General features: G+C 44.2%; 1 protein-coding gene across 1 annotated transcript in view; it reads right to left on the bottom strand.

The window, feature by feature from the left end:
* TBC1D9B (TBC1 domain family member 9B) overlaps positions 1-4,241 on the bottom strand; it is a 38,966-nt gene extending 34,725 nt beyond the window's left edge. The window contains exon 1 of the mRNA XM_077823652.1: positions 4,042-4,241. Within this exon, the coding sequence (XP_077679778.1) occupies positions 4,042-4,159 (118 nt within the window). The 5' untranslated portion in view covers positions 4,160-4,241. The remainder of the gene's footprint in view (positions 1-4,041) is intronic.
* Positions 4,242-17,878: the final 13,637 nt, after the last annotated feature.

Here is a 17,878-nt window from a genome sequence, read left to right as displayed (position 1 = left end):
ATAACCAGTACAAGAGGCTTCAGCATTTGTATATTTATACTGTTCATTTTTGATAGCTGCCAGTCTCCCAAGCAATATATACTACATGAGTACTGAAATAAATGTAACAACCCCCGCACCCCCCCCCCAAAAAAAAAACCCAACTAGAGACAAGAATCATTTAAACACAAATTCTAAATTAGCTGCCTGCAAGCTCTATATTTGAAAACACAGGTAATGGAAATTGTTTTGGGTAATTTTTTAATCTGCTGATAACTAGATACAAATTAGTTGTCTCCTCCTACTGCTAAGAGGATATGCTTGTTATACTATTATTAAAATTATTTTAAAGAAATAATCATATTTGGAAAAAATTCTAACAGCCATTGTATATTTTCTGTAAAGCTTAACTTAAAAACTTAATATAATTGTTGGTACCAGGTCTACTTATTTTAGGGTTTGCTGCAGTGTCCATCACCATAGAATCTATACAACTCATAGATATATTATATCCGCATGGCAATGTCACTAATTAACTTGAAAGAATTTTCTGCTCTTCTTTCTGCTTGAGAGATAATATTTTAGTGTTCAACTTTAAATATGGTAATTTGCACCTAGAGCTGGGGGAAATTTTTCATCCAACACTTTTTTTTTTTTTTTGCCAAAAACCACAGCTTCAGATTGACTACACACTTTGTGAATTTGTATCAAATTCACCAAATTGTTTTGGTCAGAGGAATGGGGCAGGGAGGGGAGAAATTAGAAAAAAATTAAAATGCTTTGTTTTAACATTTTTAAAATGAAACATTTCAAAACAACTTTTAAATAAAATTTAAGTAAAATTTGAAACAAAACAGGTTAAAAACTGAACTGTTTCAGGTTCGATCCAAAAGGAAAATCTTCTGACATTTTTGGTTTGCCAAAAATTCTTTTTCTGGGTCAACCCAAAACAATATCCCCTCCCCTCCACTGGTCAGTTTGGGGAACAAATTTAATAATTAGTTATTTGCACCATAGTTCTATATGTTATATTATGTATATACATCAGTAGATTAATTTTGTAATGTCCTCATTATTTGAATGTTCTCCTGTGGTTGAGGAACTGGACTGGGATCCAAGAGATCTTGGTTCAGTTTCCACATATGCCCAAAATTTCCTGTGTGAACTTGGGCAAGTCACTTAATCTATTGTGTCTCAGTTCCCCATCTGTAAAATGTAGATAATACTACTTCCTTTCTCCTACCCTTAGTCTGTCTTGTCTACTGAGGCCCTGATCCTGCAAGTGACAGGGCAAGAGTAGACCATTAGGTTCACACATGCTATCAACTGCAAGATTAGAGCCTTATCCTATAAACTCTTGGAGCATGGACAGTCTCTTACAGTCCATACATACAGTACCTAGCACAATGGGTGCCTGATTTTGGTGTAGATGCTTTGCACATATTTGTACAAATTGGTTAACAGAATATTAGTGTTTAAAATAAAAGACTACTTTCTCTAAATACTTGCCACGATTGAGTGCCAAGTGTGTACAATTTACATATGGCATATCGGACTGAAAACATTAAATGCTATTGTGCTCAAACTTTTAAGAGCGCAAGTACTTAATTGACTCAGTCATAACCCTATGTTCTTCTACTCCCCCAAAACATTCAGATGCGCTGAACAAGGACAGTGCCTATCTGTAGCTTCTAGAGGTCTAGGGCTTCAAAGACAGCCACTATCCTTTTTAGATGTTAAAAAAAGTTTGCACTGGAACCAAAGTGGCTTTTAGGTTCAGTCACTTAATTGCTCGAGTTTAAATGTTAAAACTTTCAGGAAATCCACAGCACTAGAGATACATCTATTCTTATAGCTTCTCTTGAAAACAGGAAATTCCAACATAAAAAAAATATAATTAAGGCTATTCAAATAACTGATATACACTATATAAACAGAATAAAAACCCCTCGCCTTTAAACACTGTGGAAAAATGCACAACTACAGCAATTTATGTAAATATTACATCATCTTATATTGAATACATTTGATGAACTAGTGTTGACATGTAAAAATTGACTATACATTTCACAAACTAGCTTAAATGTGACCTATACATTTTGCATTATTTACATAACTAATTCTGCATTTCACATAATGAAAGTTGTATGTATTCTATTGAGGGATGTTTTAAAAGTGATTGCACACATTGGTTTTTGATCATAGTTAAACCCTTTATGATCACTTCCGTCACTACACTTTATACCCAAATCTGGCACACACAAATAAAATGAATAATTCTGACCAGTAAACAACGTCAATTTTGCGACTGTAACAAAATATTCATAACTATAAAGTCTAAACCAACTGCATCCATCACAAAACACTCTCTCATAGTGCACAATAAAACTATAATACCTTTCTTGTACTCATATAAAGGCTGCCAATCATACAAATCCACAGAAAGGAAGATACTCTAGCAAGTCAAGACTACATGAATATCATACAAACAACCATCTTTTCCCATGCAGAAAAAAATAATTCCATCTACTTCTATTATTGTTATTTATATTGTGATAGCTTCTAGAAGCCCCAGTCATGACCCAGGATCCGATTGAATAGGGCCCCGTACAAACAGAACAAAAGGATGGTCCCTGCCCCAAAGAGCGTCTAATCTAAGTATAGGTTTCAGAGTAACAGCCGTGTTAGTCTGTATTCGCAAAAAGAAAAGGAGTACTTGTGGCACCTTAGAGACTAACCAATTTATTTGAGCATGAGCTTTCGTGAGCTACAGCTCGCTCAAGAAAGCTCATGCTCAAATAAATTGGTTAGTCTCTAAGGTGCCACAAGTACTCCTTTTCTTTAATCTAAGTATAAGAGGCAATGCGTGGATACAGACAGAGCAGCACAAAGAAACAATGAGACAATATTGGTGAGCATGACAGGCAGTGGTCACAGCAAACCAGTGGCCTAACCTTTGTCATGATTTTTGTAGGTGTTATGGCAAAGGAAAGTTTTAAGGCGGAAGGAGGGCAATGAAATGGCTTTGCAGATCTTTACAGGGAACTTCTCCCAAGCATTATTGCCATCACAACATATAACAGTGACACATGGCAACTTACCAAGAAAGATATGCAAAAGCTGGATGCATTTCATCACAAATGTCTGAGAAGAATATTGGGAATAACATAGAGAGGAAGACGAATGAAGAAGTCAGAAAAATTACTGGACAAAGTACCCTCTCACAAATAATCTACAAAAGAAGACATCAGTGGCTGGGACATGTGCTGAGAATGGAAAAAGAACCCTTACCAAAGATCGCCCTTAATGGAAGCCAGAAAATGCAAGAAGAACGAGAGGAAGACGACGAACAACATGGAAATGAACAGTTCTGAACAACATCAAGCATCTCAACATGAAATGGGAGGATTTGGAAAGAAGGGCAGCTGAAGGCAAGGATGGCAAATGTGGGTAGCCCACCGTGCAGCAAAGTAGGGGATGGACTAAGGTCTAAGATCAGGGCTCCCAAGCGTGAGGCGCGGCAGCCAAAGAGAACAGATAAAGGCGCCGGTTTAGAAATTTAACAAACCTACGATCCATGCACCTTGGCCTACCTGCCCTACCGAACTGGGGCTGGGGAACAGCCCCTAAACGCACACTGGGGATCACTGCAGAGCTCAGCTCATGTCGCTATTTGCCCGTCAGTCTTGTCGCTCACCAAACACACACACCTTGCAAGCGACGGGGGTCTACACGTGAGGGGAGCCAGACCTGGGACCCTTATGGCCACGAATAAGGCAGAGGGACCCCGCCCCATGGGGACCCTGCCGGGCGGCCCTCACGACCCTCGCCCTGCCTAGGATCCTTACGGGCAGGAAAGGGGCGGAGAAGGGATCCCTCCCCCCCGGCGCCCTGCCCCAGGCCTGGCGCCCCTCACCCCGCCTGGGGGCGTCCCGGGCTCCCCTGTCAGGCCAGCGCCCGGCCCGGCTCCCGCACCCCTGCGGCCGCCTGCCCCGCCCTCTCGGCCGCAAGCAGCCGTAGGACCACCCCGGCCTCGGCCCCGGGTCCCGCCCGGCCCCTCACCCGTCAGGCCGCCCCCCTTGCCGTGGCCCCGCCGCCGCTGCAGCAGGAAGAAGGGGTTGGCCCGCTCGGTGACCCAGAGCGCGTTGGCCAGCAGCACCTCCTCGGGGCCCAGCCACATGGCGCCGGCTCCGCTCCGCGCTGGGCCAGGCCGCCGGCTTCGGGCAGGGGGAGCGGGCTGGGCCGGGCCGGGCCGCGCACGGGCGCGTCACGGGGGCCGCGCGCGGCCCGCGGCTGGAGCTGAGGAGACGGGCCGAGGCGACTCAGCTCAGCCCGCGCAACCGAGGGGGCGGCGCCCTCTGGCGGCCCGGCCGGCTCACGCCAGCGGCACGTCTCCGCTGGCGGACGGGAAGGGAGTTGGCAGCTCAGGGCCGCCTCCGTCCCCGAGCCCCGGGGAACAACTCCCCTGCCCCGTGCGTCAGAGACCCCCCCCCCGCGCGTCAGAGACCCCCACCTCGCCGCAGAGACCCTCCCCCACCCCCGGGGAACGGACCCCCCCGCGCGTCAGAGACCCCCCTCGCCGCAGAGACCCTCCCCCACTCCCGGGGAACGGACCCCCCAGCGCGTCAGAGACCCCCCCCCGGGGAACGGACCTCCCGTGCCGCAGAGACCCTCCCCCACCCCCGGCGAACGGACCCCCCCGTGCGTCAGAGACCCCCCCCATGTGGCAGAGACACCCCACATACACCCATCCCCAGGGAAAGGACCCCCCCCCCGTGCATCAGAGACCCCTACCCCGCGGAACGGACCCCCGTGCTGCAGAGACCCCCTCCCCCCCGTGGAACAGACCCCCGTGCCACAGAGACCCTCCTGTGGGGAACAGCCCCTCCGCCCTGTGACACAGACACCATCCTCCCACCACCTGGGTGGAATGGCCCCCCTCCCTAATGCCAAGACAGCGATCACCGCCAGGGGAATAGCCCCCAAAATGCCACACAGAGATTACCCCCTCCTGCCTCCATCCCTTTACAAGGGACTAGCCCTTCCCCCAGTACCACAACAGAGGTTGCCCATGGTGGGCCAGCTCCACCCCACCCCAGAGAATAGGGAGTCCCCGCCACAGCCTCCAGCTCCTAAACCCCCTGCTTCCTCCCCTGTTTAATGTTGCCAGCCCTAAGCACTCAAATATTAGGATTTAGGCCCACCCCCCAAAACATGAATGTTGTTCATAAAATAATCAGGGTCTTTTATATTTGCCTTCTAGTGTCTGAACCTGTAGGGTGCACTCAGGACACGTTTTCAGGCTTTTCTCCCTCACCATGAGGTTTAAAAACTTACTTTCTGTGAAACAAAAGCTGAGATTCCCATTGCAGTCACAACTCCTGGAGCTGGGGCTTCAAGCAAAACACCAAATATTGTGAGACTCGCGACAAAATCATGAGAGTTGGCACCACTGGAATAGGACACACCCTGCTTCCCAGTGCCTCCTCCACTCCCCTTGTCAGAGAGCAGGCTGTTAGGATCCTGGAGATGAACGGGCAGAGTCCGCCCACTACTAAAGGACCTCCACCAGGCTAAGGGGAGGATCCACAGGGTCCAGGATCTCAATTAAGTACCGGTGACAACTAAAGATACAACAGGGATGGGAGCAAGGTCACAGGGCTAAATGAAGGGAAGCGGACGGGGACACCGAGCTGTAGTGGTATTTCACCAGAGGCCTCCCACTTATTCTACACCTCTCATGTCTCTTCACAGTGCCAGACTAGTTTCCCTCCTCCTGGGGAAACTGGAGTATGCTGTGCACTAAATATAACCCTACTCCCAGGGATTGACCCTCTGGGAATGGGGGTAATGCTCTCTACCACAGACAAGGAGCATCCCTTTCATGCCACCTGCAGCCTCTGGGCAACAAGAAGCAGCTCCCATGTCCCAGCCCTCTTTGGTAAAGGAACCCCTGAGAACGTAGCTTGGAAGGGAACTCTCTGCATTCCACCTACCCCTGCAAAGGGATTAGGGAGGGCTCCTCCTCATGCTGCCTTCACCCATATAAGCCACAGAAAGTGCACTTCCTCCCCAAAACAAACAAAAATCTCACCTTCCTGGGGGGGCAGGTTGTGGTGTTCCAGCATTTGCCAGATGATGGAGAGTATGAATCTTCCCCCATGCCATCCATTCCCAGGCCCTTAGGAACACGAAACAGTATTTGCCCCAACATCTCCTGTGCCACTGAGGAAACAGGAAGCAGCTCTCCCCTGCCCCCTCCCTGCCAATGCCACCTACATTTCCTGGGGAATACTGGTCAGCAGCTAGGGATCAATACCCATGATACCTGCTGGCATATGAGAAACAGCTCCTGCTACAGTACAGCTGTGCTGGGTGAGGCCTCTATTTGGATACTCACTTAAGAACCATGTAGTCCATGTCTGTGGATAGTAAGTTAACCAGTTATACAGCAGTTGCAGGTCATTTATTTGTGTGTAAGCAAGACATGAGACATAATTCTTCCACTCTATTCTGCATTGATTAGGCTTCAACTGGAGTATTGTGTCCAGTTCTGGGCGCCACATTTCAGGAAGGATGTGGAGAAATTGGAGAGAGTCCAGAGAAGTGCAACAAAAATAATTAAAGGTCTAGAAAACATGACCTATGAGGGAAGAGTGAAAAAACTGGGTTTGTTTAGTCTGGAAAAGAGAAGACTGAGAGGGGACATGATAACAGTTTAAGTACGTAAAAGTTTGTTAAAAGGCCAAGGGAGAAAAATTGTTTTTCTTAACCTCTGAGGACATGACAAGAAGCAATGGGCTTAAATTGCAGCAAGGAAGGTTTAGACTGGACATTAGGAAAAAGTTCTTAACTGTCAGGGTGATTAAGCACTGGAATAAATTGCCTTAGGGAGGTTGTGGAATCTCCATCATTGGAGATTTTTATGAGCAGGTTAGACAAACACCTGTCAAGGATCGTCTAGATAATACTTAGTCCTGCCACCAGTGCAGGGGACTGGACTAGATGACATCTCAAGGTCCCTTCCAGTCCTATGATTCTATTTTGGACTTCTGTTCTCAGGCTAATGGCTCACAAGGATAGTCTGAAGACGATGCATAGACAGGAGGCTTTGAGAGGCACAAAGATAGGGATAACTCCTTACGTGCGTTTGAAGGAAGGGATCAAAGAGGAGATAGCCAAGCAGGTTGTGTGGGCTGGGAGGGAGCAGCCCAAAACTGGTTTAAGATGATTTAACTAAGTGCCTGGAAGGAAGCCCAGGATTGATACAGCACAGTTATCATGGACTAGTGGGCCTTCCTGAGGAACAACTTGGTGGGGCAGTGCAGAGACCAAAAGGCTGACATTTTCTGTTGAGGGAGAAACAAGAAGGAAGGAGGGAAGGTTTTTCATCACTCAGTGTCCCTGGTTTCTGGCCTCCTTCCCCTCACATCTACCATCTAGAGCAAGGATTGTCTCCTACTCTATCTCCCTCATACAGTAGCTGGAAGAACAAGGATAGGACCAATAAGCCCTTCAGCCCAGAGGAACAGGAATCATTGCCCTAGTTTGTCTCTCCAGCCATCATGTCTCCCCTGGAGGAATCAGGATCAGCCTCTTTGCTCCACTGACCCCCAAAGCTATCAGCTACAGGGCTCAAAGAAGGAGCTACAGCAGCTTCATAGCTAGAGTGAGGATATTTTGGCAAGCTAATTCTGAAAGCATAGGTGCCTGTGCCCCTCCGTCTTGTTCCTTTCATTTATGGAGTCAGCATACACAATGCGGTTGCAGCAAGTTACTTTACAAAAGGCATTTGCTGAACTCATGCCGATTTCCTCTTTTGCACTTGAATGTCCTTTCCAGCAGAACTATAATTTGCCAGTGTAATGCACTTCTATAGTAAAATTTCAGGCAGCCCCCTTGGGGTCCACTGAAGCTGACATTAACTACCACTGGTTTAAATGCTCTTTCCCATTGTCCGCACTGCTACTTAATGGCAGGGAACATCAAAAGCAGCTTTATAAATGGCAGAGGCCTTCTTATCAAACTCCCACTCCCAGCATTTATTCTGGTCCCTTCTCTTGTTTTCATAGAGCAGCTTCAGTCCCTAGTAAACAGGAGCATGTTCAGTTTCTTCTTGGCTGTGTGGAATGGGCTCAGCACCACTGCAAAACCTGGATGCTAGGGCAGCCAGCTTTCCCACTGCAACAAGCACCCCAGGCACTCAGTGTTCGCATTGCGTGGGCCTCTCTTAGCATTTAGTATACAGATCTAGATTATTTTCTGAAGGCTTGATCTGCCCCATTGAGCATTTAGGAAGATATTTTATACTTCTATCTGAAAAGTGTACGTACCACCTCCACTCCAGTACCTCCCTTCAAATTTGAAACACCAGCCTTTTTAAAACTGTTACACACCTGGTCAGGCCTGTGGAACTTTCATCCTAACTCCAAAAATTTTCATGTGTTAAGGCATTTCTGGCAACAACATTGCGAAGGACAATGTCTGTTTCAAAGCAGGAAACCTGATTAGTACAATATACTGATATTTCCCCTCTGTTATCTGCAGAGAACTTTCATGCTCAGTTGAGTTTCCCTTCATATTTTTGTAACCGTTACTTGAGAGAATTTCTTCAGATTCCAGAAGTGGCATGAAGGAAAAACATTGGCAATCACTTTCTCACATTCTCCCTAGCAAAACTCACAGAAAGAAGGCAGTGGCATACCTTCTTTAGGCAGTGGCATGTCTTCAAAGCAGGGATCATTTATTTTCTATGTTCATATAGCTACCCATGATAAAATATTTATTAGTATTAGAAACAAGCTAGCCTAAACCTAGACCCTAATATTGCACTGGAACAGAATGAAGAGGATTCTGGATGTTGTTATGTGCATGAATACATTAAGTAATCTATTTTGCCTCAATTCCTGTATTTTTGGGTGAAAGGTGCCAAATCAATGGTGGTGGAAATGAAAATCCTCTCTTTATTCACAACACCGGTACTGCATGCACAGCATCAGTGCAGGCTTCTCCCCCCCTGCCCCACCAAACTGCTTCAACCCTGACCTAGAAGAATAAGCTCTTGGGTTAATACTGATGCAGTTCCACCAGCAGAAGCAACAATGGGATGGGTAGTCTTAACTTGCAGCCAGTATTTAACCACCACATCCTCTAACCCTGCTTATTGATAACACTTCTAACCACCTGCTTTGGCACCTTGGCCACACTAGTGCTCTCTGCTGCTGTTACAAACAGAGTGAACCTGTGATAACAATGGAGGGAAATTTCTGGCCAAAAAAAGCAGATGAAGTCTTGGTGTGAATGGAGGGTTCATTCTCTCTAGCCCTTTAGTCCTTAGCCTCTACCAAAAATGTCAGCAATCTGTGACAAATGAAATGGCTTTGTGAAGTGGCTAGGGATTAGCAGCCTGTTTCACAGACCACCCCATAGAGATTTTTGTATTGGAGTAGGATTTACAGAAGCCACGAAAGGCTTAAAATAAAATACAAGCTAACAGGCGGTTCAGGAGAGCCTTTGTAAAGGAAACATTCTGTTGACATTTAAACAAAAACAAGATTTAAGGTCCCAAACACCTAGCAGAACATGTGTAGATTTTGCAAGTTGGGGCCACTCAGTGCTTCATAGGAGAAGCGTAGTGCCTTGCCCCATTGCCCATAGAGATTGAGATTTCCCTGGCCCTTAAAGCAGGTGATTTTGGTTAGGCCATGTTTCACAGCTATTCAACTGTTCTGATACTAAAGATTATATATTTAGGTATATGGATATATTAAATATATTTTAAAAACCCACTTTGCCTGTAAGTCTTAGGAAAATGTAGACTATAAGGGCCTGATCCAAAGCCCATGCAAGTCAATGGGAATCTTTCCATTGTCTTGTATTGGCTTTGGATCAGAACTTCCAACAATGTGGTCAAACACGAGAATGTAAAGGTCTGATTTACTTTTAAAGTTGCTCAAAGTAACCTCCTTCCCCCACAAAAGGAAAAAGGACCTCCATTTATAATGAATGTTTGCTTTTCTTGGAACATTGCATTGTAATCCACTTTTCATGCTGGACAGCCAATGGTAATGGTTAATGACAGCTGTATTCACTGACAGAGTATATATAAGCAGATTTACAGAAGCCCTAACTGATCTAGAACCAACAGTCCCAATTTCATACTCTGCCATTTAGCTACAGAGAACAATCAGGAAGATGCTTTTTAAAATGACACAGTCCAAACCGCTATGTAGTGGAGACTGCAAGTTTTAGGATCTATGGCACCTGAGAGTGCAGGAAGCACCACCAGCAAGAATTATGTTCCTTTTAAAAATGGGGAAATACACAAATGACTGCTGATTCAACTGTACTGTTAAACCCCCAACATGCAACTGAGAGGTTTTGGAGATGAAAGCAAGAACTAATTCCCCTTCCCTCCTTACTACAGGTACCCCTTGATCCGTATCTCAATCACTGGTAGTAATCCCCCACCTCAAACCCCCACCAAGTAAAGAATGGAGAAATAAATGGGGTGTATACAGCAGGATTTATTAGAATGACTTGGCAGTTAACACAAATTCGGCATGAAGCCAGGGCCCCAAACTGTAAGTGGATTAACAAGATAAACAGGTAAAACTGTACATAACCATGTTCACAGAGACACAAGGGAACAGAGACACCAACAGGATCAGGATCATGACTGGACCAGGAACAGGAGAAGACACTGATTAGGAACACCACGGACTGGATTATGAGGATCAGGAACAAGGATCAGGACCACACCTGGGAACAGATAAGTCGATTGTCTTCTTAATGGTATGGCAGTCACTGGGCTGCCACTGGGGTGGACAGTGAGCTTCACAGGGCACACAGGGATTTTACACTCCCCTGTTACTAGGCAGACTATCCCTAAGCCACACGACACAATTGTCCCGCTCTAACTGAAAAAGGGCACCAATTGGGAGGGGGGACGACGACGACAAACAACAACAATGCAAACAAAATGGCAAAAACCAAAACAAACCCTACAATACCAGATGTGCCAGGGTTTTTAACTTGGTTCACAGGGACCAAGTAAAATTTACTAGAAAAAATGTGAAACCATCAGTTGCTTGACAGTGACATTTTATTACCTTCACAGCACCTATCGCCTTGGCAGCCAAGTGCTGTGATACAGACTATTAAAATCATACAAACAACACAGTGCTGCCCGCAACGGGAAGAGAAACTTTCCTCGCACCCTGGATCAGCTCATTTCAATCACAGAGCAATTTTGTGCAGGGGCTCTACGTGGACTTATAATGACTAGACAAGAGGTGAACTGTGATTACTGGTACTGATTGGCTTAAAATTGCATGCTCTGTGCTAAAACATCCCATATTTGTTACTTTCAGCTTTCCCCCTCACTGCCTGCTTATTTGCCTCATCAACCTGTAATGTCTAGTCTTTTAGATTGTAAATTCTTTGGGGATAGGGACTACCATTTCTATATATTTGTACATCACTTAGACCAGTGGAGCTCGAGACTTATAGCACAATCACAATATAACAAAACAATAATTTCCTAAATAGAGGATAAAACCAGTTCTGCCAGTGGATCTTCAACAAAGATATGCCGGACTGTCCCATAAACTTCTGCTGGGACTTCTGTCCAAGGGTAAAGATCTCATCCTCCCAACATGCATATGTACGCACCGTTCTGAAAGACACTAAGTTGACACCATTTGTATTTTAAATAACTTTTTAATGAAATGTATTACATTAGCAAATCCTAAATTATAGGTATACACTATTAACATATTGGCATATACCACATAGCTACAATACGGTATTATATTTGCATCAAAATACGTAGACCAAAAGGTTTTGCTGCTGTTGAGCTACAATTTCACAAGGGCTTGAAGGATCTGATTGTTAAGAGGCTAACATACCACCTCATCGTGCCAAGGTTCTAAACAAGGCCATAGTCCATTTCACTTTGCAAAACCTATGGTAGTTTGCTTGCAGTTTTAGAATATATATCCATAGTGGTATAGACCACGCTGTGGCAAACAAATTGAAATGCATAGAACCCGCCTTTTTATTTCACACATACACAAATCAGTAGATTTTTTTCTTATTACTTTCAGTCCCAAGATCCAGAAGAGTTTTCCTCTCTGTTATTACTATGAAATAATTCTCACTCATCTGGTTCTGTGCATAGTTAGCCATGGCCTATAACAGGTGATCCTGATAGAGACAGTGACACAAAGAAGTTTTTATTATTAATTATTTTTTATTATTTTACTTCTAACTGCTGCAGGTCTGACTAGACAATCAGATTAGAAATCATTTCACTTTACTTGTGTACACGGCTAACATGACGGGTCTCATCACCATTGTGACTTACGTATAAATGCATAAGGTGGGATGTTTCTGTTTTGGTTGTGACATTTCTCTTTTGGCATCCAAGCATGGGCTTTCCACACATTCCTTCCGGTATGCATACATGCAAGGATCTGGATCATTTGTCAGGGAAGGGTTGGGAGAGCACTTCTTCCCCTGGCCATTGTCATCTAGCCAGTCACTTCTGAGGCAGATACTATCATAGTACTCCAAGAATCTGCACATATCAAGCCTCGCTTTTCCAGAACTGCAGGGAGGCTGTTCCCCATATGTACTGTGCTAAGCTTTACTGGCCTTGGAAGCAAGCGAGCCAAGGTCATTTCCAAACCCCACTTTCCAGTGCTAGAGTATGAAGCAGTTGCCAAGACACCCAGCTGGCTAAGTGGAGGCTATATTCCCTAACACAGTGCAACTTTATTAATTCACATGCTGGTAATTTGCAAACTTGATAGTCTGCAATGACTTTGGATCAATGCACCATTTACTTTCTGACACATCCTGGCATTGTCACCGGTTCATCCTCAGGATACAGAAGAGGATTATTTTTAGCAGTCAATTAATTAATTACATTCAGCATCATTCAACTGTTGACCAAGTTCAGTAATTAGCAAATGCGCTTTCAGTCTTTAGTGAGGTTCTACTGTGTCCAATGTTCTGAATATTCCAAAAGAGCTAGTCTAGAACAACCAGAGCCAAGCAACAAAAGTGACAGAACATGCACAAAGCAGCAAAGAAAGGCAAACTTTACGTCAGAGTAAATATATAAAACAGATCACAAGTCATAGCTAAAACTGATCACAGGTCCCCAGTGGCCAAAGCGTAAAGTAGGCTGAGGACGGATGGAAAAAGATAAGCAAATAGGTTGTGACCTGCTCCGCCAAGCGCAAATGACAAATAAATCTATGCATGTAAACAGCATCTTCCATGCAAAGAGTTCAATGCACTTAACAGATATTACTGAAATAAGCCTCACACCATCCTGTGAGGTAGCTATCACCCCCATTTCACAGATAGGGAAACTGAGACAGAGAGTCTGATTGGCCCCCAAAGTCTGAGGGAGAGAGTCAGGAATCTCTGCTTACACAACTCTTGGCTTCTAGGCTGATGCCATAATCATATCACTATCTTCTCATGTCTCTGATAAAAAGAATCTAGGCTCTTCCCATACCTCACACCTTACAACTGGACTGGTGTACTGTAGGGCAATGTGCCAATACAAATCATGCCAACATTAGCAGTCTCAGCAGGCAGGAAGTTCTATTCTAGGTGGATTATTATTAAACTTCAGTTTGAGAAGCCTTTTTTTTAAGTTGCAAGGTTCCAGATGCTATCGGATATTTCACTACAGAGCCCTCAACCGTGCTTGCCACTAGGGGAAGTTTCTGCACAAAAGCCATGCCTACTCTATTTAGATTGTAATCTTCCGGGAGCAAGGACTCTCTTGTACTACATGTGTGTCCAGTGCCTAGCACAATGGAGCCCCAGTCACAGCTGGGCACTATTCCAGTACTGGATAGTACAATACTGTACTGGATCCTACAATAATACAAATAATAAAATTAACTCAGCTATGCAACAAAACCCCTCTGCAGTCTCGAAACAGTCAGAATTGAATACATCAAAATTAACCGTTCATTCTTACATTGTAAGCTCTTTGGGGGCAGAGACCATCTTTCTGCTCTGTGTCTGTATAGTGCCTAGCAAAATAGGGTCCTGGTCCATGAGCAGAGCTGGCAGGTACTACCACAATACAAATATTAAATTAAAAAAATTTTGCAATCTTAAACTTCAAATCCCATTCCATTGTGGTATTAGTTTTGGGTTCCTCTGAGATCAGAAGGAAAAGTGAAAGGGTGATAAAGTAATAATCTGCATAAATGAGTGTCTTGCAAAACTAGGTCACATTATCCATTTAGTAACTTAACTGAGAATGACAAGGAATCACTCTACCTTCCACTGACAACAGTATTGCTGTTTCCACTTGGAGGGTTACTTTTCTTTAGAGAGAGGAGACAGTGTGGGGAAGGGAGTCAGCAGGGGATAAGCCAGGCTGAGAGAAATCTGACAAAGCTTGTTAGATAAAATAGCTGATTCGGAAGAATACATATGGATTGTTTCACTAAATACCCAGTATCAGACACGGTTAAATCTGTTTGTCAGATCTGAACAGTCCTGGCATCAGACTGACAGAACTGAGTGAATGGTGCCTTTATTGTCTTAACTAGCAGGGAGAAATATAAATAAATAAAGAGACAATAGATAAGCTTCTTATCTGACCTTTTTTAGAGTAACAGCCGTGTTAGTCTGTATTCGCAAAAAGAAAAGGAGTACTTGTGGCACCTTAGAGACTAACCAATTTATTTGAGCATAAGCTTTCGTGAGCTACAGCTCACTTCATACACATTGTAAGGAGAGTGATCACTTTATATGAGCTATTACCAACAGGAGAGTGGGTTTGTGGGGGTGGGAGGGGGGGAGAAAACCTGGATTTGTGCTGGAAATGGCCCAACTTGATTATCATACACATTGTAAGGAGAGTGATCACTTTAGATAAGCTATTACCAGCAGGAGAGTGGGGTGGGGGGAGAGAAAACCTTTTGTAGTGGTAAACACCCATTTTTTCGTGGTTTGTGTGTATAAAAAGATCTTCTGTTCTTTCCACAGTATGCATCCAATGAAGTGAGCTGTAGCTCACGAAAGCTTATGCTCAAATAAATTGGTTAGTCTCTAAGGTGCCACAAGTACTCCTTTTCTTTTATCTGACCTTGGGAGTTGACCCACTCTGCCCTCCCCACTAGATGTCACTGCATGCAACTGAAAATACACCACAGCTTTATTTGGTGAACCAGACCCCACAGGTCAGGGAGAGGCTGCAATTGTCTTTTCCTCTCCTTTTGAATCATCCTGCAGGCTGCTCACTGTTTCACTCAGATGGCAGTAAAAGAAAGCAGCCTTGCTGACAGTAAAGGGTTTCTCAGCATGAAGATGGGAAGCTCAGCTATCCAGACCACTATTCACAAGTACTCTTCTTTTTGCGAATACAGACTAACATGGCTGCTACTCTGAAACCTATCCAGACCTAGCAGCCTTTGTTGCTGTAGCCATGGCAGAAGTAACATGCTTGTCCAGTCACTGACAATGAAATACCCCAGGAGCGGCAAGCACTGGCTCCAGGAGGCAGATCTAGACCCACTTCAGCTACCAAATAGGCAGAACATGTTCTGAGCACAAGAAGTGGCTCTGTCATTAGAAAGTCATTGAGGGTCAGAGACTGTAGGAGCTGACAGATGTCCAAAAGAAGGCAGAATGATCCTCTCATCTGTCAGGGAGGTCAGGTTTCCTCCCCAGACCTCCATCACTATTTCCCCACTCTATTAATTGTCTCTTTAGTTTGGGCTTATTTTTAGTTAGTATTAGGTTTTATTTCCTTCTGACAAAACACAATGAAACAGCAGCCACTGGAATCAGTTGATATTGACCACTGTCATGTGACGGGGTATTAATCTTTTGTAACCTTAACCCATGACAGACGACTGGGGCCAGGAAGTGAAGTCCAGTCCCTTACTAGTTCTTCTACTTGTCACAGCTTCATTACGGACTTCTCCATTTTGCAGGAGAAAGACTATAGGTAACATTTACAAAAGTGCATAAGGAGTCTTAAGTCCCATTGAAAGTCTAGTCTCTTTGGCACTTTTTAAAAACTTTACCAATTTCTCTGAAGAGGAAGAGGAAGCAAGTGGCAACTGCCAGAGAGGTTATTCATTCTTGATTCTTCCCATGGACACACAGCGACAGAGCTAAGGACAAATCTAGTCCCTGGCCCCTCATCTAGCCACTAGTAAGTATGAGAGAGGAGTTGGATACTTTGTTTTCTCTTGATTTTACAAGACATATTGACTCTGCATCACACTCACTCCCCACCCTAAAAACATTTTTTTCCCTTTATAATCTGACATTTTCTGCATTTATTCAATAGGAGCATTATACATCTGCACAAAGCGTAATCTTTTATATTGTTCTTTAAAACGCTTGCAGTGAAAAAATAACACACCTGGTGTATGGTGATCAAAGTCCATGGGGCCAGGGTTTCACACTGAATGTATTTAAAAGCTCAATCACCTCTCATATACTAGTAGTCCCCACTCTACTAAACCCAGCATTGAAGAAAAAAGGCAAGGTTGTTTTAAAAAATGTGTGTGTGTGTAAACTCTCTTTTCAGATAACACCTATTCTTCTGTACTAATAGGTTGAAAATTAAGATATACATCGGAGTTATAACAGAGGGGGTAAAAACCTACAGTTAAAGCTTCACCTGTGATGTTTAATCTCCATTTTACCAGGAAGTGTAGTTCAGAGGAACACATTGTTCATTTACTCAAGTTCTAAGGCTACACTGCCCCGCAATCTGATATCTATATAGTCTCTATATAGTCTAACATATTAGGAAAGTTTAACGGAACACATTTTCCCCTCCACTTTTCTGTGGGAAACTAGTTTTGTTGCCTCCCTAGTCCTAAATGCTTTCCTCTCCTTCTGTAAACACATAAGCAGGGGCAGAGAACCCCACACACAGTGGATTAGAGCAGTGAGCACCTGCTGCCTAGCATATACATTCATTATTTGGCACTGAAGGACTTGGTTTCTGAGATGCCACATGACTTCTTTGGTTTTAAAAGCACACAAAAGTACTCTCTAAGCAAAAAATTAACAATTCCTACCATTACTGTATTCACTCACCAGCAAGCAGATTACACAGAGCTGCCTTAGGGAAACTCCAACTAGATTTCTCTGCCCTTGCACCCCAACTCCATCCTCAGGCACAGAATGATGATCTAGCCTCAAACACAGACTGTTGTTAGGGGCATACCAGAGTGTTAACTTTGTCCCTGGAGCACTCTTGCTGCAGCATATTAGAGTAGCTGTCCCTGTGTCTAGCTTTGTGGTTAAAGATATTTGTTCTCCCAAGCTTTTGAAATGGTTTAAATGAGCACTGCTGTTTTGATCACCTTGTTTTATCTGATGCTCCTTGCAGAAGTGTAGGTTACATCCATTTTTTATAAAGCACATGGGGATGCTCAGACAGCCAGTCAGATCACGCAGCTAAGTCTTCGGTATTGAAGAGAGATGCTGACTTGTCCAATGGAATGGGTCATAGACTACTCCAGTGTAGTTTAAACAAGGAAGAAATAAGTGTTCCATAATATATTCATAAGCACAGTGGGCATTTCTTTCGCTATTACACAATTGTTTCAGTTTCCACTTAGCCAAGGCAGTGCAGTCTTCTGACATTACAGAATCATAGAAATGTAGGGCTGGAAGGGACTTTGAAAGGTCATCTAGTCCAGCCTCCTGCCCTGAGGAAGGACCAAGTAAATCTAGACCATCCCTGATAGGTGTTTCTTCAACCTGTTCTTAGAAACCTCCAGTGATGGGGATTCCACACCCTTCCTTGGAAGCCTATTCCAGAGCTGAACTCCCCTTATAGTTCTGAAGCTTTTCCTAATATCTAACCTAAATTTCCCTTGCTGCACAGTAA

The sequence above is a fragment of the Eretmochelys imbricata genome, chromosome 8 (assembly GCF_965152235.1).
Source record: "Eretmochelys imbricata isolate rEreImb1 chromosome 8, rEreImb1.hap1, whole genome shotgun sequence".
In the NCBI taxonomy this organism is placed as follows: Eukaryota; Metazoa; Chordata; order Testudines; family Cheloniidae; genus Eretmochelys; species Eretmochelys imbricata.
Note: the sequence above shows the minus strand (reverse complement) of the source record. Positions and strands in the feature narration are given on the sequence as shown.